A 22,768-nucleotide genomic window follows, 5' to 3' on the forward strand; every position below is an offset into this window, starting at 1 on the left:
TATATATTAATTAATTGCATCATTAACGCGTTTTTTTTATGATTATATAAATGACCTTAAGTACGTGAGTTTATTCATGTTTTCTTAGAATAAAAATAATATGTAAGTTTGATGATTAGTGTCACGTCTCTATCTATCGAATACTATTGTACTAATATTATATTTTCCCCTTTTGTTTTCTTAGATCAAATTTTGATTTCTCAGTCAACTCCCTCTCCTCTCCTCTCCTCTCCTCTCCTCTCCTCTCCTCTCCCATGTCTCAATTTCAAACATGTCAATTTTTTTAAAATATAAGTAATGTTTTCCAACTTTAATGGTCATGTTTATAGAATTTTAAGATTAATAAATAAGAAAATCAAAATCAAATTTTGGAAATGATACTGATAAAGAAGAATAAAATATTTTAAAAGACAAATAAGTTAAATTAGTCCAATTAAAGCTTCTCCCAATGAAATATATGGTATACAAATGATTTTTCGTATAAAAATTACAAAGAGTGGATATTTAAGAGAAGATAAGGCAGAGAGAAATCTTCAAAGGAATAAGTCAAAGCTTACATAAGCTTTGGAATCCCATGTTAACTTGTACTAGGATTTTGCAAAACAAGAATCGAGAGAGTATAGTCAATGGCTTTGTTTGCCTCTATGGAATCCATGTGTTAAAAGGATCATAACTAAACATTTCAAAAAGAAAAAAAAAAAATACAAAGAATGAAATAGACTTTGACTAGAGAATAGACTTCAAAATGGAGCGTGGTAGAACCGTAGAAGTAGGAGGATAAGGCTTTTGACTTGACTTACCAACGCTAAAAAACCAAAAGGAAAAGAAAAAAAAAAGGAAAAAGAGGTTTCAAGTCAACTTTGCTTCTTCAGCCATTGGAGTTGTTTTTTACTGTGGTCAGCCACCAACCAATGAATACTTCTCTGCTACTTTTTACTTTGATGCAAAATCCAAATCAACCATTTTCCAAAGATTTTACATATTTTTCTTTCTCATCAAAATTGGGGATGGAAGGGGAAGGGGTGGTGTTGAGATTTCCGTACTAAAACTAAAAAGAGACATTAGACATCACTCTTTTTATTCCTCTGAAATGGTGACGGCAGATTCCTTCAAGCATGATCTCATGATCTCCACAAGCTTGCATGAAGCATCAAGGCAAAGTTGCATACCCTTTTGTGGTAATAAAAACAAACAAACAAGAAAAACCATTATCAGATGCTGTTTTAGTACTAAAAACTTTCTTCAAAATGAATGTGAAGTTAAGAGTTGATGCTTTACCTCATTAATTTTAGAAGTTGTCCATTCACCTGTGATTGTGAGCTGAGTGACTTCGTAACGAGATGGCATACAAGTTATCATAAGACTTCCATCTTGGTAGTTTTCTTCTTCCAAAACAGTATCAATAAGAAGATTCTTGCCAAAGCAGCTCTAGTTAACATATGAGAGTAATGTATTAGAACTTAAAATGGTAATTCGTATGGTAGACACCGAGAGTTACATAATCATAATAGAATAAAGATCCATCAGTGCCTTATGTTGGAAACAGAACCCAAATTCTTTTTTAAAAAATGAAGTTCTGCAATCAAGACAGCCAATGCGAAAGGTCATTTTGTGCGGAAAAATATCTTCCTCAGTTGCAGAGAGGAGAAAATAGGCCAGAACACAGAGAACTACAATCTCCTACTTTTAGGATTCAATTATCAGCAACCTGAATAACTGTATACTTGCATAACCCTTTGTAACCAAAAAGCTAGTTGAATGGAAAGAGAACGCATGATAAACTTAGCAAAATCAAATGCATGTTGAGGATAGGCTTAATGCTAGAAATACAAAATTAGTTATAGAAGAAACAGGACAGTTGAGAATGTGCACATGCATACCACAGAAACTGAGGCAACAAGATCATAAAGCATAATTCCAGCATCAGCAAGAGCAAGACTGGCACATGATATTACAACAGGAAGATCACCTGCAACAACAGAATATCAATCTAGAGAAAAGGTAACCTTAGTTGCATACGGAGAATAATGGTTGGATCTGGTTCCAACTTGATGCCAGTACGGAAAGAAAGTACATCATGGATACTGTTAGGATACTAACAATAATTTAGACCGAAAGGACTGTATAAATGGCTTAAACAGAGGCGGTACTCTGGTTTACTTTATTTATATATAAAGCCAAATGATCCAGATTCACAAGATGAAAAGAAATAACAAGAAACAACAAGGAAAAATGCAGAAAAGATCATACCAGCCTCTTGGTTTTAAGAGACCCTGGTGGCTGCTGTAGCCCTACCTCCTAAAAGATAAAAATACCCTAGCTACTCCAACCTAATAATCCTATTTATAGACTCACATATTCCTCAGCCCAGTGGGCCCTACCACTCAGAACGTCCTTCCAATCATTTCTCCATAATAATTCCCTGTGCAGTTACTTTTCTACCCTTCCTCCTATAAGTATGGATAATTGGGGGTCTTACAGATACCTTGGCATGAAAGCCATTGATAACAAATAGTTATGCAGCCCAAAAAAATAACCAACATTCTCCACTTAGCTAATGGACCATTGTTTTAAAGAAAGAATAACCAGCAACTGAAAGTTTCCATAGTGTAATGAGATTAAAACATGTTACTTTTGAATCTTCTCAAAATGGTCTTAGTTTGTTATACTTCAAAATTACGAGTCATCGTACTCCCACATGCAAATAAGCTTTGAATACTGGTTCATATTCATTAACTGTAATAATCTATCTTCTTCACGGTAAATTCGTCTTATAGATCAAACACATAAAAAAAAATCCTCTACTTACTGCCTCCAGATTCCAACACCAAGGCAAATACGTCCACTGTTGTTTTGGGGAATGATTCCAATATTATTGCCCCTTCCAAAGATTTATGTAACATTGAGGAGAAGTCCTTGTTTTCCGATCCCTAACAAATGAAGTCAAGACAAAATGAGATAGTCAAATGACAACAGTAAAAAGATATAAACGAAATAGAAGAAGAGGGGTATCTTCACACCTGTCCACGAACTGGAGTGGAAAATGTTGTATAACTAACACTACAATTGAGCCGGCCAATATCACTGTACATCATTGCTTTCTTACTTTCTCTGGGGCCAAATCTGATGCAAAGAATACAGCATTTGAATAAAGAAAGGAAACTGGACACAAAATACTAATGATTTAAATGATTAAAGGAAAGGAATAGCAAGTTCATCAAATGGGCAACCAATTGGATTAGGCACTGGTGCTCAAACTCTCATCATCAAAGAGAAACCTAGAAGTCACAAAGAGCACATACTTGGAGTCGGAGGTAAGCTAGAACTTACACAGAAACAATGACCTTGGTATTACCGAATTCTGCATAAGCAGATCCTGAAGCAGCATTTACAGCTCCAGTCCTGAAAACTGCAAAGGAATGACAAGTTTGGTTTCTAAACAGATGATATTTGTCCAAGATTTAACAACAGAAATGTCAAAACCACCAAGTAAAACAACATATGTTCAAAATCCTCAAGGACTCTATGATCAACTACTAACTGAATCGAATCAAAGGGAGAACCTTCCAGTTAGACTTCAATGTCGAAAGACAAGATAACACATTCTTAACCATGTCATTTCCTACTTCTCAGTTAACGCTTATTTATTAAGATCATGGCATCAACCAATTTTTCCATCAATAAACTAAGATAACATGGCTATTAGATAAACAACGATTCTCAAGCCTATTAGATAACGTGGCTCCATCTCTCAAAATAAATTGGGAGTGGGAGAAGTAGCTCATCTATCTCCACGTGGGATCCTCAACAGGACCATCATCATGGAAAAGACATCATAAGCATACAAATACAGAGCAAATTTGATAACGTGGTCACAAGATTGAGACAGCAGAAATAATGCGAGGGTGCTTAGTACTTATGATAAACTGATCGAGAACAATAACCTCAAACTAGCAGCAATTAGAAACAATAACCTCAAATAGACATTAAATGAAACAATAACATAACGATATAATGTGAAAAGCAGCAAGACAGAGCAAATGAGAAAAACAGAAATGGGCAAGATAGACATACAAGCAGGGCGGCATTGATGGAAGCCACGGCCATCGGGGCGAACCCAGTTGACGTCATCGGTTCTGAAGAGGGATGGCCTGGTTTTGTGGACAGTAGGAGACGGAGAATACGTTGTGGTAGTTGGTGTCGCTTTTTTGGCCATTTAGAACGCCAATGAATGACTCCGTTGACAAGTTAGAAGGCTCCGCCACAAATTTCCTGAGGTTTGGCACACAATGGAAGGGCCTCAGTAGCTAATCTCCATGGAAAAATACACACACAAAAAAAGAAAAAACTACATTTCGGCAAAAGAAAACTGGCAAACAAAACCAGAATTTAGGGTTCAAAACCTATAATTAATGCAAAAAAAAAAGGTACCTGAGGCCGTCAAGGCAATGAACACAAAAACCCAGAATCGATCGGTTTAGAGAACGGGCTATTAAGAGTTGAAAGAGATCGAAAAGAGTTGTGTGTTATGGTAGAGACCGAGGAGCCAACGATTGGGAAATTGAACCTTGGAAGCGGGTGAGGGCGCCAGACAAGGGCTTAATTCCCTAATGATTTTTAAGTTAAAAACTAAAATGTGTTATTTTTTAAACTTTAGAAAGTATTTTTTTTTAGCAAAAACATAATTGATTTTTATCGAAAATTAATGGTAAAGTTAATTTTTATTCATTTTAAAAATTGAAGGGCAGCTGCCAAACATTTGAAACAAAAACGTGCTTAAAGTTTAAGAATATTTTTTTACAAGCATAATTACCACTAAATTAGCTATAAATATTAAATATTAAATATTAAATAGTTTTCTTGGGAAATTAACAAAAATAGGATAATTTTTAAGGGTTTAAAGAGTTTTAGGATGGATTTTTAAAAAAGATGACATTTAGGACAAATTAACTAGGAAAAGTCTATATTACCCTTTAGTTATAAAAAAAACCTAAAAAACAATTTATGGAATTCCTTCTCCTTCTTCCTCCATTTTCTCACTTCCAAAAAGAATATTTCATTTTTCTATCTCTCTCTATCCGTATTCCATTTTTCCTCATTTTCACAAAACCTTTGATTTCCTTTTTCTTCCTTTCTCATTTTTCATTCACAAAACTACAAAAACAATGGTAGTTCCGGTGATTTCATTGTGGAACATGACTTGGTACTCGTGATCTTGCTGCGAAAATTGGATTCCGACGAGGAGGGGTAACAATTTGATTTTGAAAATAATAGTAAAAGTTTTGAAATGTGCAAGATAGGTGCGAGATGTGTACGAGATAGGTGCGAGATGTGTACGAGATAGGTGCGAGATGTGTACGAGATAGGTACGAGATGTGTACGAGATAGGTACGAGATGTGTACGAGATACGTGCCTTCAACCATTCAATGAAAATGCACAACAACAAAAGCAATCCGATCAAAACAATCCCTAAACAGAAAGTGCGTGGTTATAAAAAAAAAGACTGAGAAAGGAGAATCTTGCATGCCGCATCTTCGATGGAGAATCTTGCACGACGCGTACAAACTGACCACCAATGGATGCCTGAACGGTTGACAACGGTAAATGAGATGCGACAGCAACTGAGAAAGGAGAAGAGTTGAAGTCGGGCTGCCCTTTGTCTTAGTAGAAGAGAAAGTGAGGGAGAAGGAGAAAGCCGCAAGAAGAGAACGTGAGGGAGAAGGAAAAGGAGAAAATGACACAAAGTTAATTTTTAGGGTTTTTTAAATTAAAGGGTAATATAGACTTTTCACAGCTCATTTGTCCTAAAAGTCTTCTTTTTTAAAATCCCATCTCAAAACTCTCACTACCCATCGAAATAATCTCATTTTTGGCAATTTCCCTAGTTTTCTTTATACATGTTATATAAAAACACTAAAATTTTTAGGGATCCCAATAGATCTATACTAAATCAAATGTCATAAATATATCTAGTTATGGAAGTGTCAAATGTGTAGAATGAGAGAAGACTAGGAGCAAATGAGAAAAAGGAGATCAAGAAGAGCGAGTGAAATGAGACTTAGAGTTATCGAGACAAAGAGAACAATAATGAAAAATCAATTTAGTTGCATGAGATTCCGTAATTTCAAACAAATATGACTTATACAAAAGGTAAAAAAATCCATCAATTTTGAAAAGTAGTACATATTTCATATTTGTCAAATTTTAGATCATCTATGATTGAACTTGTATGACTAGAGTTCTTCTAGTCTTTTTCTAACGAGACGGGCTGAAAGAGTGACACAAGAGTTAAAAAGAGAAAAATATTTAAATGTTTATTTTTTTTAGTATCTTAAATTGAAACCTCTCTTCTGTCCAATTATTTAATAGAAACAAATATACAAATAACTTCTATACAATAAAAGAGATTTATTTTTTAGTTCTAAGATTTAGGATCTATTTTTGTTCTTAAATTTTATACAATTGATTCTTAAGTTTTGAACTTGTTTGATTTCAATTTTTTAACTACAAAATTTGTCTCTTAGGAGTTTTTTTATAAAAAAATAACAAAAAAAAATTATTTCGATTTCATATTAAAAACTACTAATAAGATATAAGTTTCGATCTAAAGAACTGTCCAAATTGTTCATTCCAACAAAGAAGCAAAAATAAAAATTTAACCAGTCAACTCTTGGAGGGTTGAAGAGGAGGCAACAGAAATTACAAAACTTGTTAAATATAAACCAGTTTTATCTCCATGAAAGCTAATACATAATTGATATCAATATTCAAGAGAGAGGCAACAGAAATTACAAAACTTGATAAATGTAAACCAGTTTTATCTCCATGAAAGCTAATACATAATTGATATCAATATTCAAGAGAGAGAACATAAAACAAACTCTGTGACTCAATTTCTATATAGTTTTTGCCTAATTCTCTGTACATATTATCAAAATTATACATGTTACAGCACTAGAACACAATTCTGTTGCAAAAGCACCCAGATTTTCCCCTTCCTCTTATAATTTATATGCAGGTTGACGGGGAAACCTGAGGAACAAATTGGGACTTCATCATTTTGTGGTGTCTATTTCGAAAAGTTAAAGAAAACTGTGATTGTGTCATGAGCCTCTGATCCTTTAGCTTCTATGAGGAAGATTTGACATTCACAATGCAGAATGACTCGAACCGTGGCTCAGTCAAGTCTACTGTTTCGTCATCTGGGCCTTGAACTCGGAGATTGTTGCCCTTTGAAGTAAAGGGTACGAGTGTTTTCATGTTCTCAAAAGAAACAATATCTTGGTTGCCATAGTTGTCAGCACAAAGTGAACGATCGATATCCAATGGTAGTGAATAGCGGTCAAGCCATTTGCGGGATGAAGCTTGTCTTTCCATCATCTCATCCATAACAATCACCTCTGTATGGACTTGTTTCCCTGAAGGACGCATGTTGTGATTTGCAATGTCTGGTTCACTCTCCACACTACAGGGTGACAGCCTCTCCTTAATAAATCAAACAAAAAAGAAGATCAAACAGTCATCTGGTGTGCGTAATGACCCTTGTTGTATATCAGAGTGCTCATCAAATATAGAAGCCTTGTGCAACAAAAGGCACACAAGTGCTTTAACCATCTTAAAATTGGTATTTTTTAAGTCATGGGCCCACGAACTCCTCGCTTAACACCCCTAGTTTTGTAACTAAAGCAGTTAATTTGGATAATACTCTCTCATCCCTATAGAACTGAAATAGAGGTAAGCATTTTGAGTAAAAAATAAGGATTCAGCTGTAATTCATTACAAGGATGCTACAGAAGTTAACAATTAAAGAATGGCCAACTTAATAACTCAAGATGGTCCTTAAATTCCCTTGTGACAATGAGTAATAGCAGCACGAACAATCAGTACCATTCAAAAAAGAAACACTAATCAAAGCAAAGTTGGATATAACTAACATTGACTTACCTGAAAAACGTTTGCAGAAATGTTATTCCTTCTTGATTTATCTGGAGTTATATTTGAAAGAACTTGAACAACTTCAGTCATGGTTGGTCTAGCATCAGGATCCAACAGCAAGCACTCCTTTGCTAAATAAGCCATTATTTGCATCTCTTCCTCCGGGAACGTTCCATCTAAATGTGGGTCCGGTAACTCTGTTATAACTCGTCTACTATTTTGTAACCGAGGAGCAGCCTAGGAAAAGATAAAAAGAGTATCCAATTCTGCATAAGCAACTGATTCCAAGGTAATCAAATCCACCATACAATTATTCCTTTTGAGAGTAATTATGAGAACGAAGGATGAACTAGATACTTAAGAAGCTTATCTTATCTTGTGAAAGTGGATGTCTGATAATACACTTAATAAGGCTATTTATGAAATAGAGATGAGAGCCATATTTATTAAAGTAAACAAAATGATTAAGTTTATCCTACCCATATTGCAAGGCTTTCCTCTCCTTTGCCGGCTGATTTATGGATGGGATGCTGACCCGTTATAAGCTCAAGAAGAACCACTCCAAAACTAAAGACATCAGACTTCAAAGAGGCTCTTCCAACAATTGCATACTCCGGTGCAAAATAACCAAAAGTCCCTTGCATTCTAGCAGGAGAACTGGAACAGCTAGGAAGATCATCACCTCTTAACCTTGTAGCCATACCAAGGTCTGTTATCTATGCATCCATAGAAGAAATTTTGATTACATATTTTCAGCTGCAAAATAGAAGTAATACTAATACAAAAAACCATGAACCAAAGTACATCAGAAAAGTAAACCCTAGGGAGATCCAGAAAACCTATACATCAAATTGGTTGGGATGATTGAGTTGTTTTGTAACAATAGCATATCTTATCATCAAAACTCAAAAGGTTGGCAATTCATTTTGTGGATTGTAGTTACATCTTACTTTTGCTCTCCAATCTTTATCCAAAAGAATATTTGTTGACTTGACATCTCTATGCAAAATTCTGGGAGCAGCTGCTTCATGAAGATACTCCAAGCCTCTGGCAGCTCCTAAAGCAATTGTAACCCGAGTACTCCAATCCATTTTCTTCCCTGAAGCTCCATCCAAACAGTCTCTCAGATTACCCTTTGGCATGTATTCATATACCAAAAGCCTTTCAGTGTGTTTCCCTCTTGATTCTGTGCAGTAACCAAGCAGAGGCACCACGTGACAATGATTCAGTCTTGATAACAATTGTATCTGAACAGCAAAATATGGAAGAAAATAAGATAACAATATTATTCTGCAAGAGATATAAGGAAAAATGTGTCAAGTGATCATAAAGGGATCGGTGGAACTGATACTTCTGTTAAGAACAAGTAGTCTACATCCGGTCCTCCTTGAATATTGAGCCGCTTTACTGCCACTGTTCTACCATCCCTCAATTCACCACGATAGACAAAGCTACTTCCCCCACGCCCCACAAGATGGGAGCTTGAAAACTTTTCTGTTGCATTTTCCAACTCTGAGTACGAGAATTGGATGATGATCCCACACAAACTTCTAGATTTAGTTCTCAACAAGCATTGGTTCATGAAAAAACATCCTGCAAAATGATAAGGGTTAGCAGCTAAGTGAAGTATATATGAACAATTAAATGTAGAAGATTGCATTATCACTTGTGAGATACTAACAAAATGAGAAATATGGTAGACCAATTCTTATTTACCCAACCGACAATAGTAAACTTAAGTGTGTGAATGCAAGGTCGTTGTGCTTAGTAGAGAATCCATTGAGCCAAGTTCAAAAATAATGAAAAACAATAAACCCCAGTAAAACCAGCACACCTTTGATGTTATTCACCGGAGAATCCATCATAACCTTACTATCTGGTGTTGAAGAACTCCTGTGACTAATTAGGTTAGTCAAGCTGTTGTAGCTAATTTGCTTATCTAATGAAATTATTGGAGCTCGAACACGGCACTTGTCCCTTTGACAAAGATAGCAAACCACTAAGATGAAGAATGCTACTGTTATGATTATTACACATAGTGAGAGAATAATCACAACCACATTGCTTGAAATATGCCTTTTAGAATATGGCAACTCCGGAAGCAGTCCTGTAGAAGCAATGAAAATGTTATCCAAGGAAGATTTTAATTTTCTTTATCATTACTAGACTTATTATGAAACCAAACGTAATAATATATGAATTTTATAGTAATTTTCACAAGCCATGCAAATGTAAAAGTGAAATTAACATTCAGATCGAACATAGAAATAGTTCAATAGACTAAGATAAAGCATAACTGATCCACAATCAAATACAAAGCTTACAAGAAGCTTAAATAGCTACCAAATTTCAAAATTAAACAATAAAGAATCAACAACAACAAAATTGCAATGGATGCCCAAGCAAGTATCAAAAGCAGTATAAAACAAAATGAACAAGTTAAATTATTGAAGGCATGTTCCTGAGTAGAATTCAATAATAATTCAGACAACAATCTAAATGGGATTCAATAATTGACGAAAATTATTAAAATATCTTTGCTATTTATACCAATTATGAAAAATAGTATATACCCATACACATAAACTCAGAATTGCATTTATGAAACTGGTTCTACCCTTTCTTGGTGATTAATGACAAATTGAGAAACTGCTAAGATATACATGGACTAAAAACAATCAAACAACAAAGTTGAAAGGTTGATGTATACCATAAGTGCAGTTGCATGACGTAAAACAGTTGGAATCACGGTTATTGGCTACAACTTTTGGGAAGCCATCAGTTGAACACATGCATGTCCACAGTCTAGATCCTTCAACATCTAAATTAAGTTCATAATGTAATCAATATATCACATAAATCAATAGCCGAATTAATCCACACCCAGTAATCAAAGCAAAAAATGAGTAGCTAGTTCATATATGTAATCAATATATCACATAAATAAATAGCCGAATTAATCCACACCCAATAATCAAAGCAAAAAATGAGTAGCTAGTTCATATATGTAATCAATATATCACATAAATCAATAGCCGAATTAATCCACACCCAATCATCAAAGCAAAAAATGAGTAGAGCTTTTGAAAGAATATTGCATCATTTTAAAGAGAGTAAATGCTTTTCACCAATGTTTTTGAAGGATGTGATGCCAAAAACCATTAAGTCCAACAGAATGTCATAGTTTTTCCAATATTGTTGTAGCAACAAATGATAATATTTCAACGACTCAAGATGACTAGTCTAGAACATATAAGGGCGCTGTTTATACCTTGTGTACATGAACAAGATGTAGAACAATTTGGACCAAGTGTTAATCCCTGATTTTCTTGGTGAGGAGAAAAACATCTACAAGTCCAGTTGCCAGAGGTAGAAAAATCAGAAGTATCGGCTGAGACAAAAAAACATAAACATAGGGTAAGCCAGATAATATCTGAGAGGAAGTTTAACCTGAAATGAATGAAACATTGACCAACACATGGAAGGCAAAGTTTGATCACATATATTTCTCCGGATATACTGACCACAAATGACTTGTTGCAACAAGATAAAACCCACTAAAGAAAGGAAGGTGGCTGCCACTTGATGCCTCATTTTATCTGAGTCAAAGAAGAAAATGAATTGAAACCAAACAAAAGTTAAATATGGCAAATTTTGTTTTCTACTTCATGTTGAGTGTTTATAAAGAACATAATTTGGTCTAATTGACAAAAGAAGAGGATAGTGTAAACTTATCAACAAGAAAAGAAACTAACAGGTGCTTGCTTTCCAAAATGTGATTAAAAATCGCCAATTGCATAATATTTATTTCATGGCACATTGTAGCATATGTTGATACTTAATACATGAAGGTATTTTATTCAATCTAAATATTGACGGCATAGCAGAAATATTAGAATCCAAGATGAGATGAGAATTAACTTGTTATAACCTTCAACAGTGTTCATTATTCCTAAACCTTACTAGCTACAAATTCAAAAATTGATTCCTTTTCTTGATTTGTACTAGACTAGAGCAGAATGCCAATTGAATATAAAACTACTGAGTCCACACTGAACTAATGATTAATCATAAAGAAGAAAATCAAGACAATCCACAGATCAGATGCCTGGATTGTTTAATGATAACTACAATCTAGACAAGCTACCATTATCTAATTTAGCCTAAGTGGACAAGGAGAAACAAAATATGGCATCAAGGAACATTACAGGTGACTGCCACTGAAAGTTATCCTTTCATCCGTTCTAAAATGATTAATTGCAAAATAGGGAGTATAACAGTTGTTCTTATTTCCAAGCAGTATTCAATTATTTTCATAGGAATTGCTGATTCAACTCCCTGATGAAAAACAAATACATAAACAGTACAGGAAAAATACAATTTGGGGAAAGTTGTTGATTAGTTCGTGAGTTGGACAACAAACTGCTAAAATTTTCCAATCATTTAAGTCAACACACTACATATTTAAGAAATTATACTTGTAAGAAAAGTAAGATTGTAAGATTTTTTTTAATTTTCCAAACATAATTTTACAATGATTTATGAAGACCCTTGGTAATAACTAACTGTTAAAACATTTAACCAGATAAACCAAAGAAAAAAGTGAACCGCAAAATCTTATCTATTTACCAAGTGTCTGATTACAGAGTGACATGTGGAACCAGGAAATAAAGTGGTTTAAACTTCCAATTCAAGTCACATCAAAAACTAGGACAACCTGCCAGCCATATGAAACGCCATTTCCGTAACTAATGGCCCCCTACATCATCGATTACCGCAACAGAACATTTAAAGTTCAATAAAAATCAAAGGAAGACATATAAGACAACTACCTCTCTTTACATCTCGCAATAATGTACATGCTTTATTGAGGTTATTCAGAACGACCCAAGAAAGGAATTGAACATTTAACCAGAAACAGAAAATCTTCAATGCTCTAATCAAATAACAAAAATAATTGAGCAACCACAGGTGTGGAAGTGCTTTTGTAATGCTACCCTTGATACGTTAAACTCCAACTTAAGCATTAATAATTAAATACCATATCAAGTAAAATAAGACAAAGGAGACATACCCAGACAATCAAACAGTGGATTGAGCACGCGAACTACAAATTATAAAAAATGGGAGGAAATGGAAGAGAAAAATTGGCAAGATAGAAAAGGTCCATGATAGAAAGGGAATTACGGTGGACAGAGACCGCTGATAGTTTGGATATATTCAGAATTGGAATCAGGTTGAAAACAGAACAGAACAGAGCCCATCGACCACCACTATGAAAGTGACCCATTTGCGAATTCGAAAGGGACTGCTCAACATACAACAAATAAACAAGTTACTAATCACATACTGTCTTACCTTCCCTGACATTGTTTACATTTTACTTTTTGGAAAACAGCATCTCTACCAACGGATAAAACCCATCTTCAAAATGGGAAAAGAAAAAAACAGAAGCCAAATAAACAACGGCTAGAAGACTACCAAACTTGGCTTCAAAGACATGCGAAAACTAGAACAAACCGAAATGTAAAGTGGAATTCCAACGTTTATCCCAGAAATAGAAAAAGAAAATAACAAGGGTGAATAGAAAAATAAATAAATCATGGCCTCGATTTTCAAGGGGGCCCGATAGTGAGACCCACATCCCCACCAACCTTGTGTCGGCTATGTAGACCGCCAAATTGCGGACAACAATCGTGCATCAATCACGATTGATCGGAATAATCTGGAGCGTCCAAATAACAGAGTTTCAGATATGGCCAAAATAAGGCCATGGAAGGAAAATCCAGCTTCTTCCAACCAAGTAAAATACATGGTAAGCTAAGTCAGAAACAGAAATGTAATAAACAGTGAAGATTCTGCTTACCCAGTAAAACAATAGTGTGTCTTAGACTGTGTGGCTTTGTACTGTGAAAACCACAATACCCACTTCGGAAATCAACTGATTTGAAGATTATGATTATTGAATCAAGCTAAGAGGGGTGCCAAAATTAGAGGAGATTTAGAGAAAGAAAGCGAGAAGTGAAGAAGAAGACGACACGATTTCTTCACAAAGGGAGCTTGATTGAAGCGCATTCAAAAGAAGAAGATGAAAGGATAGAAACAAAATAGAATAGAGGAGAAGTAGAAGAAGGATTGAGTTGATTTAGTTGAAAGAAGTTTGAAGTTTAGTGTGAGAGTGAGAGAATGAGAGAAAAACGAAAGGAGGCGCCACCGGGAGTGAGCCGAAGCCAAAGGGGTTTGAAATCAGAAATATATTACGTGGGGCCCTTTTTCTTTTTCTTTTTTCTTTTTTCTTTTTTCTTTTTTCTTTCTTCTTTTTCTTTATTGATTTATTATTATTTTATGGTCAGTGGTCCCCAGTTTTCGTCGGCTAGGTGTGACGTGGCATTACACGTCGGGTTTATTTACATTTTCTGGAACTCCCAATCGGCTTCCCATTCGATTCATCATATTAATATTATATAAGTTTTGTTTCCAAATTCATTTTCATTCTTAAGAAAACTTTTTTCATTTCATATTACTTCTTAACTTTTAAGTTTCATATACTTTCATTCCAAAACCTTTTACTTTTAACTTACCTTACTAACTTATAATTTCATTTATTTTATATAGTTTGCATCAATTATTTAGAATATTCAACGTTTTATTATTTGAATGATATTTAAAAACAACAAAATAGACTACAATCTTCATCCTATCGTCTCATCTAATCACGTAGAAATTAAAAATATTTTTAACAAGTAATTGGAAGCCACCCTCACTTTAATAACTTAAAAACAAAATAAAAACATTTGATTTGGTTTTATTTTCAACTAATCAAATTCTTGAAGTTGTTTTCATAACTTTCATATTTAGCTTAAAATTTAAAATCCTATTCATAATTCATATTTTAATTATGAAATGTTAAAATATAATCAAAGTTATTGTGGCCGACATAGGATAAAGAGACAAAGAAAAAGAAAAAGAAAAAAAATATTAAAGAATAAAGAGAAGAAAATGATAAATTATACCAAATGTCTCGACTTTATGATAAATTTCAATTATATCTCTAAATTTTCAAAACTCTCGATATTAACTTTAAGCTTTAATTTAGTTCGTCTTTAAATGAATCTTTACGAACGTTATACAAATATTATAGAATTATAGAATTTTTTATTCGCCCAAACAATGAATGCAAAAAGCTCCAATCCAAATCAATAATAACAAAGGGAAGTTAATTCAAATAAATATATAAACTATATCATCTATATGTTGGGATAATAATAATAATTTGGACCATTGTAACACTATTTCAATAATTGCAAAATAAAATAAAAAAACACCAAAGCAAAGCAAACTCCAAACTAAACAACTATTCTGCACTCATCATCTTGACTTCCTCTTCTTCTTACATAATAATTGTTCTTTTCAAAAAGAAAAAGAAAATATTATGAGAATTTGTTTTCCCACACTATTTTATATAAATAAGCTCCTTTTATGGCACCCTCATCATGCCTTATTCTGCTTTCTTTTCAAAGCCATCCATATGAATGAAAAGCCTAACAGTATAAAATCCAATAAATCAATATCATTTCTCTAAAACTAATTTAAAGAGAATGTTAAAAAAAATATTAATTAGAACCATGAAGAAAAAGCAAAACATTGGTTGAAATTGAAGGGCCTTTTGAGCTTCTCAGCTTCACCTTATCATTCACCATTACAAGTTACTGTGGTGGTGACGGTTGGGGTGCTCTGACTGGAAAAGAATGAGTGGGCCGAAGTGTTCTTTGAGACGGTGGCGGCCCTAGTATCATGGTCTGAGAACGAGACACCATGTCTACCATTGACTGCGTTTGATAACTTTGCACTGCACTTCCCATGTCCACTGAATCCCCTCTAGCAGTTGCTCTCTGCCATGAATGTGAGCTCAATCCTGACAGCACATAAGCTCGTCCAGAGGACTCGTAGATGTGGCGAGTTGCCATTCTCTCCTGCATTTCCTTCAGCTCAGCGCAAAGAGCGGCACATAATTGGTCACCAGCTTGAGCAGATGCTGATTCAAACACAGTTCTGTAACAATTGTCCAACACAGACACTGCACCAGCTAAATCACCACGCTCCGCGGCAACTCTGGCCTTGGATATTGCCTCTGACGCATGGAATCTATTTCGCTGTCTGTCTACTTCCAATGACACTACTTGTTCGCCTACTGTATCCGGCCTCAGTATTTGAACCTCACTTTCATTTGCTAAAGTGATTGGCTCTTTGGTAATGGGGTCGTTGTAAACGCATTTAACTTTGAGCAATGGCATCTCACCTCCAAACTCATCAACCGGAATGTTGAGTGTGACCAGAAAGTCCCTCTCTTCTTCAGCATACAGGTCTCCAAAGAAAATGGAGCCTAGTCTTGCACGTTCAGAGATGCTGGCTTGGTAACTTCCTGCTCGTATCAAGCCAAGCTGTAAACTTGGGTGAATGCATCTCACTTCAACTTGCAGATCCTGCACCACCACGCTCAACAGGCCACCAATGCACTGAGCAAATGCATCCTGGATGGTGATTTCAGTTTCTATGAATGAAAACGTGCCACCAGATGTGTCAGAAATCGTGTGCATCGTCACAGCGTCGTGATCGGCACCAAACCCAAACGCATGCACCGGAATCTGCTGCATTCCCGATCGGTTACTGCGATGGATTGAAACTGGAAGGAGGGATTGATAATCTATTTGAGGACGAGCACTGCTAGGACCATTAAAAGTATATGTATCCTGCCCATCAGAGAGTAATATAATGCTACCAACAGGGTTCTTCACCTTGCGGTCTACCAACACTTTGGCACCTTTCCTCAAGCCTTCAGCAATGTTTGTCCCACCGTTTGATCTTAAAGAATTAACAGCCTGCAATGCCTGCAGTCGTCCAGCATCTGTCATTCGACAAAGTGGGAAAAGGCGACGAGCAGTCGAGGAGAACGATACAACAGAAAGTCGATCGGAAGGGCCGAGATTCTGGATCACAAAACCCATTGCACGTTTGAGTAGAGCAAGTTTGGTGCCAGCCATACTGCCACTAACATCAAGCACAGTTACGAGGTCAACAGGTGCACGAGAAGGTTGATTCAATGGAGGCAATGAAGCCTGGTTTCTGGAGTTATTTACTGTTGCAATAGAGAGAGGAGCCTTGACATGGACTAACACAGAGAAATGATCATGAGAAACTGATCTTGGAACAGCTGAAATTTCTGGGTACATTTCGACCTCTACTTTATCAGTGCAACTATGAACACTAGCACCATCATTTGTTGTGTTTCTCTCTGTGGCATGAGGTTGTTGATCTAAAGCTTCATCATCATCATAAGCTACAGGTTCAGGGCCATGAAAAATAGAGGTGATTTGTCTAGTTGTATTGCTGCGAGGAGGAGGCATCCGTCGAACAATCGTCATCCATGGATCATCAGGGGCCAAGCCTGCAGGGTTGGTTCTAGGCCTAGCACAATCGGAACTGGTATTTTGAAAAGGGATTTCTTTCCATTTTGCTCTGCAAACAGGGCAAATTTGGTTCCCATGCTTTACATTTGAAGTAATGCACTGGAAGTGAAAAGAATGAGAGCATTCGGCAGTGAAAATAGCTTGTCCATTACCCGCTTTCATGGTGGTCAAGCATATTGCACAGGTCCTCTGCATTTTAGAAAAATACATTGCTGAGAGAAGATTTAAATGAATATGAATATTCTATCAAATGGCAAGTCCAGATGCAAATAGATACCATAACTAACTCAAAAATACTGCCTCATATGATTAGATTTTCCTCAACAGAAGAGAATCTTCTGGGCCAGCATGAAGAGGCATTAAAGTTCGGCACTTTACAGATTACGTTGGAAGGAACAAAGGGTTCATTGACCGGCTTCTAAAGCCACAGTCTTGCATGAAGTCATGAAAGTGAAAAAATCAATAAAGTATTAAAAAGTAAATGGCTCACGTATATGAAAAATTCTAGGGGGTGTTTAGGCTCCAACTTAGGTTACTCCATGATTGAGGCTCCAATTATAATAGTTGGTATAGTCAAGATTTAACTCCAATATTACTATTTCAAATCCTTCTTTGTTACTTAGTTTTCTCTCTCTATTATAGCATTTACAATTTCCACCTCGTCCTCCTTTTTTTAATTGTTAGAGTGCTTACTATTTCCTAATAATTTTTTAGACAAACTAAAATATTTTGCAACCCAAATACAAACTATAATAACTAACTCAGAGGCAGCCACACTGGGACTTAGACAGGGGCCAGACTGGGAGGCAGCAGTGGGTTGCAAGCATTGCTTACCAAAAATAGTTCAAGTCAATTGTACTATTGATTCCAATTCTTTTCTACATTAAAACAGTTTCAAAATTTGCTGCTTCAGTAAGATGGGTTGACACAGTGTATTTTAACTGCAAATCGGTGCCCATTGTTGAGATCCGGAAAAAAGATGGATTAACAGTATGAACTTTAGAAAGAAGAAATTATGAGGTGTTTGTGTTTCCTATGTAGTTTTTTATTTACCAATCCCTTCACTATCCCCATGACTTTTCTTTTGGCCCCCCTCTTTCCTCAACCAGTTGGCACTTTACAATTAGCAAAAACTTATTACAAGAAAATCTCAAAATCAACGATGGTCAAACAGGGTCTCAAAAAACACACCACGAAAAGGGGAAAAACCATTGGGAATCACTGTTTCCAAAATATTAACATCAAATCTTACTTTTTCCTTTTCCCTGAGAGATATAGTTCAAAATAGCACTTTTAAGTTGTACAAATGATCAAAAGTACTCAAAGAAAACCACTACCCAGTCTACACTTATAACAAAACAAAACAACAGCCTCACCAAACAGACACCCCACCACTTGATCAAAGGTTAAAAGATAGCAAAAGAAAAGATAATAGCAATATAACATAAAGAGTCAAAGAGACAGAACCCGACAAGAAATAGCCTTCTTCACAAATTAAAAACTAAGTTCTAATAAATCCAATCACTGTAGGGACACTGTACCCCACAAGAATAACGAAAGAGGGTAACAATATGTGATTAAGACAAGACCAGAAAGTACCAATAGCTAGATCAAAACTTATTTCAACATGATCACACCAATAGCCACCCACAAGAACATTATAAGAGATTTTTTTTTAAAAAAAAAAACAGTGATAAATAGGTAATGGGAAATACAGAAACCCTCTTGAAATTTTCTTGAAATCTGATAATTAAGAGGATGACAACAAACAAAAACAAAAAAGAACCCCAGAACAGGAAAACAAAAGAAACAATCGAAAAACATGAAACAGGGGAATTCAGAATCAGAAAGAGAGAGACCTTAGAAGACCTTGATCCGGATTTGGAAACGCGGGGAGTAGAGAATGAATGGGTCGGCGTGGATTGGCGGCAATTAGAATTAGGAGGCAAAGGAGAAAGGGATTGGGTACTAGAGGTTGTGGAATCTCCAGCAACTTGAGGAAGATGAAGACACAAACCATTGCCAAGAGCCATCTTCACCTTCCTCCATTTGTTTGCCATTGATACAGAAACAGAGATTGGGAATGTCTAGAAACAGAAATCCATGTTGATAGAAACCAAAATCTTTCTTTGGAGGAATGTAAAAGCAAAGAGAAACAAACAAACAAAAAAGAAAGAAAGAAAGAAAGAAGAACAGAAGAAGAGGTGTTTTCTTTTCCAGAAGCAATGAGAATGGCGAATAGTAATAGGAAAATTGGTGAAAATCCGGAAGAGAAGGGGAAGGGGAAGGGGTAGGGGAAGGGGAATGGTCAGAGAAAAGGAGCAGGTTTTTTTTTAGCTTTGTTGCTTGTTTTGGTTTCTTCTTGCTTAAGTTGTAAAGATAAAAATGTAATTGATTCCTAATTCATAGATATAATTTAAGATTATGAATACTATAAACTGCTGAATAAGTAAGCCTAATTCAATGGCAACGTGTACGTCTCACTCATACCATATTAGTTTCAATACTTTTCAACTTTCCCCTTTTTATTTCTATTATTTACATCAATTTGCCATTCTTCTATTTAAATAAATTAATTAAAAAGGATGTCCTTGGAAGTTGGATATGGAGAAGGAACGCTCATCATTCCTCAAATCTTTCATCCCTCTCGGGAAACCCCCTCCCGTTTTATCATTTTCTTTACCTCTCTCCATTCTATTCATATTTTACATTTCCCCTCCATACTCAAAATCAATTTAAACTTTCTATCTATCCATACTTTTTTTTTTTTTCTTAACATAAATTTGAGAGCAAAATTTTAACTACCAATAGTTTTTCTTATAATTTAATTCTCGTTTTTAGTATAAATGTCTATACCTAAGATAATTATCTTAGATTAAAAATGGTATTTAAATGAAAAAACATATTTTTTTTATTCATAAAATTTTAGAGATAAATAGCATTATGGCAAAATTGTGTTAAAATTTATGAAGGTTTAGAAAGTTAATGAATCTTATATTGGTCAAAGGTATTTTTTTTGTACAAAACAATATTTTCGTTTAAATTAATTCATTGTTTTCAAATTAGTTTGTGATTAGTGAAAATTGAACTCAGGTTTTATGCGTATATATATATAAGAAAATTCATAGTTGATTTTTCTTTGGCTAGCCAATAAGAATAAATGTAAAAAATGTCAAATGGAAAATTTGATTTTATTTAGATGCATTCAAAATTGATAGACTAATAAAGAGTTTCCATTTAAATCTATGCCATTATAAATGTGAGGTTTTAATTTCTCACCATATTTGTGTCTACAAATTGTCTTAAATATATTGATTCTAAAACTAAATATTTTCAATTCTAATCAAATTAAAATCATCCTATTTAATTTAGAATTTAAATTCAACACACCAAATATGGTGACACATTAAAACTATAAATTAAATTGAGATCAACATAGATCAATTATCAATCTTCAAAGTCAAATGTTTCCATTATCAATCTTGAAAATCAAATGTTTCATTCCATATCTTCTATATATGATGTTAAAAAGAAAAAATAGAAATTAGGAGCTGCAATTTAATTTTAAATATGGCTATACATTTAACTTACAAAAGAAATCAAATTTAATTGTTCACTCCCCTCATTCCCTCTCACTTTGGTGTGCTTTTATAAATGATTTTAGACTAAATGAAAAAGGAGAGACTATAAAGAATGAAGTCAATAAGATAAGAAGGTCAAAAGTGACATCCTTGGCCAAGATTGGGCAATGAACCTAAAGAAAGTGACCTTAATTAAGTATGCTTCATGCATACCTCTACCCAAAGTATCGTCCCATTGATCAAAATGGATCCAAGAGAGAACCTTAGATGAGTTTGAACTTGGTGAAATGTAAAACGAAACACTCCTCTTTCACGTCCCAATTTGATTACTTTGAAAAACTTAATGGAGAAGGACTTAAGTCATATTCACAGTTGATTTAACATCAACAATAAACATAGAAATCGATTAATATATGTCAGTTACCAATCAACTCACTTTCTAACTTTAGCTGGGCCTAAACCATTGCTTTGATTTTAATTATTTCCTTTCTTCACCTCCACCATTTTTGGCTCACTCTACCCTACCACAAACTCTGTTTAATTATATCATAATGGCTTTTATTGGTCCATTCGAAATTTATTATTCAAACATTTTAAACTTACCATCCAAAATACAAATTTCGGCTGCTTAATAAATACATAGCCTATTACCAATATATTAGAAGAGGAAAGAAAAAGTAAAATAAGAAGAAAAAAACAAATGTGTAATCCCACTTTTTCTTTTCTTTTCTTTTCTTTTCTTTTTTTTGGTTATTTCATGCACTGACTAAACCTTCTTCTACACATTTGATTTGTCTATAAGTTCTACACCCCCTTTACCTTTCTAACCTTTTTAGATTTTCAAATTTAGCCACCCTAATAGCTCAAATTAAGAAGCACCCATTTTACTTACTGTTTAGACTTGATTGATGTTTCTTATTTAAAATTATTTATATACTGTTTTTTATTTTAACGATACGACCACTCACAAACTATAATAATTGATAATAATAAATATATAATAGAGATGAGGTTATAAAGTTGACATTATTTGAGACATATACAAAATTTAGTGAAATGTGTTGGTATGGTTATGCATAGAAGTTTGGTGGGAAATGATCAACAAAATGGTCAAATATATATATATATATATATATTGACAGATGCCATTTGATCCTATTTTTCTTTCCTTTTGTCGGCCTGCATTCAATGAAATCAAAGTTCCCCATTTTACAAATGAAGTGGAGAATAGTTGGAGTCATTTTTGGTGCCATTTGTCAAATAAATCCACTTATAGAACACATACAATGACACTTCAAATGCTCTCATATTTTCAAGATTTTTTTTTCCTTTTATTTTTATTGACAATATTTATTAAATCATTGGTAAGTCATACCAACCTCAGAAATTTTCGTATTTGATAACTTCTTAAATTTAAAATTGTATTCCGGAATTAGATTTTCGTTTTAAATTATTTTATTCGTATTTTTAAAAAAATAGTTCCAAGATTACTTTTAAATTTATAACCATCTTATTAGTTTCACAAACAGATTGTCCCCTTCAAAAGTAAAAATATAATTCGTCTTATATACATTATACTTATTATTCAAATGTAATCCACTTTTCTATTGACTTTCACAATAAATAATCAGTTTAAAAAGTTGGGCTCTTTGTACGGTCAGAATAGATTTATAAATTACAATTGTTAAAACAAAAATTATGCTTTGTTTTTGTAGGAAAATTAAATAACACATTTGATTTGATATTGAAATGGATCGAATTTTTTTTTTTAATTTATTTTAAGA

General features: G+C 34.3%; 3 protein-coding genes across 10 annotated transcripts; all 3 read right to left on the reverse strand.

Annotated features, from left to right (window-relative positions):
• Positions 1–530: 530 nt before the first annotated feature.
• Positions 531–4,621, reverse strand: LOC101217447 (exosome complex component RRP41-like). The gene is made up of 8 exons (XM_004145701.3): positions 4,432–4,621; positions 4,075–4,272; positions 3,331–3,409; positions 3,021–3,123; positions 2,810–2,930; positions 1,881–1,969; positions 1,279–1,428; positions 531–1,170 (listed from the first exon to the last, which is right to left on the reverse strand). The coding sequence occupies exons 2-8, from the start codon at positions 4,214–4,216 to the stop codon at positions 1,078–1,080; spliced, it is 777 nt and encodes a 258-aa protein (XP_004145749.1). The 5' UTR covers positions 4,217–4,272; positions 4,432–4,621; the 3' UTR covers positions 531–1,077.
• Positions 4,622–6,704: 2,083 nt separating this feature from the next.
• Positions 6,705–14,176, reverse strand: LOC101217673 (receptor-like serine/threonine-protein kinase NCRK). Of its 7 annotated transcripts, XM_031888025.1 has the most exons (12): positions 13,803–14,176; positions 13,591–13,661; positions 13,124–13,244; positions 11,461–11,535; positions 11,208–11,327; positions 10,647–10,757; positions 9,771–10,043; positions 9,288–9,529; positions 8,887–9,183; positions 8,416–8,652; positions 7,946–8,173; positions 6,705–7,486 (listed from the first exon to the last, which is right to left on the reverse strand). In XM_031888025.1, exons 2-12 carry the CDS (start codon positions 13,636–13,638, stop codon positions 7,130–7,132), a joined length of 2,109 nt encoding a protein of 702 aa, XP_031743885.1. In that variant the 5' UTR covers positions 13,639–13,661; positions 13,803–14,176; the 3' UTR covers positions 6,705–7,129. The 7 variants fall into 7 exon arrangements, with proteins under 7 accessions (XP_031743885.1, XP_031743886.1, XP_031743888.1 ...); XM_031888026.1 differs by lacking the exon at positions 13,591–13,661 and having other exon boundaries at positions 13,803–14,175; XM_031888028.1 differs by lacking the exon at positions 13,124–13,244 and having other exon boundaries at positions 13,803–14,174.
• A 977-nt stretch (positions 14,177–15,153) lies between these two features.
• LOC101217919 (E3 ubiquitin-protein ligase WAV3) lies at positions 15,154–19,799 on the reverse strand. Of its 2 annotated transcripts, none has more exons than XM_004145703.3 (2): positions 19,263–19,799; positions 15,154–17,592 (listed from the first exon to the last, which is right to left on the reverse strand). In XM_004145703.3, exons 1-2 carry the CDS (start codon positions 19,461–19,463, stop codon positions 15,643–15,645), a joined length of 2,151 nt encoding a protein of 716 aa, XP_004145751.1. In that variant the 5' UTR covers positions 19,464–19,799; the 3' UTR covers positions 15,154–15,642. The 2 variants fall into 2 exon arrangements, with proteins under 2 accessions (XP_004145751.1, XP_031743913.1); XM_031888053.1 differs by lacking the exon at positions 19,263–19,799 and adding an exon at positions 17,681–19,242.
• Positions 19,800–22,768: the final 2,969 nt, after the last annotated feature.

The sequence above is a fragment of the Cucumis sativus genome, chromosome 6, assembly GCF_000004075.3.
Source record: "Cucumis sativus cultivar 9930 chromosome 6, Cucumber_9930_V3, whole genome shotgun sequence".
Taxonomy (NCBI): domain Eukaryota; kingdom Viridiplantae; phylum Streptophyta; class Magnoliopsida; order Cucurbitales; family Cucurbitaceae; genus Cucumis; species Cucumis sativus.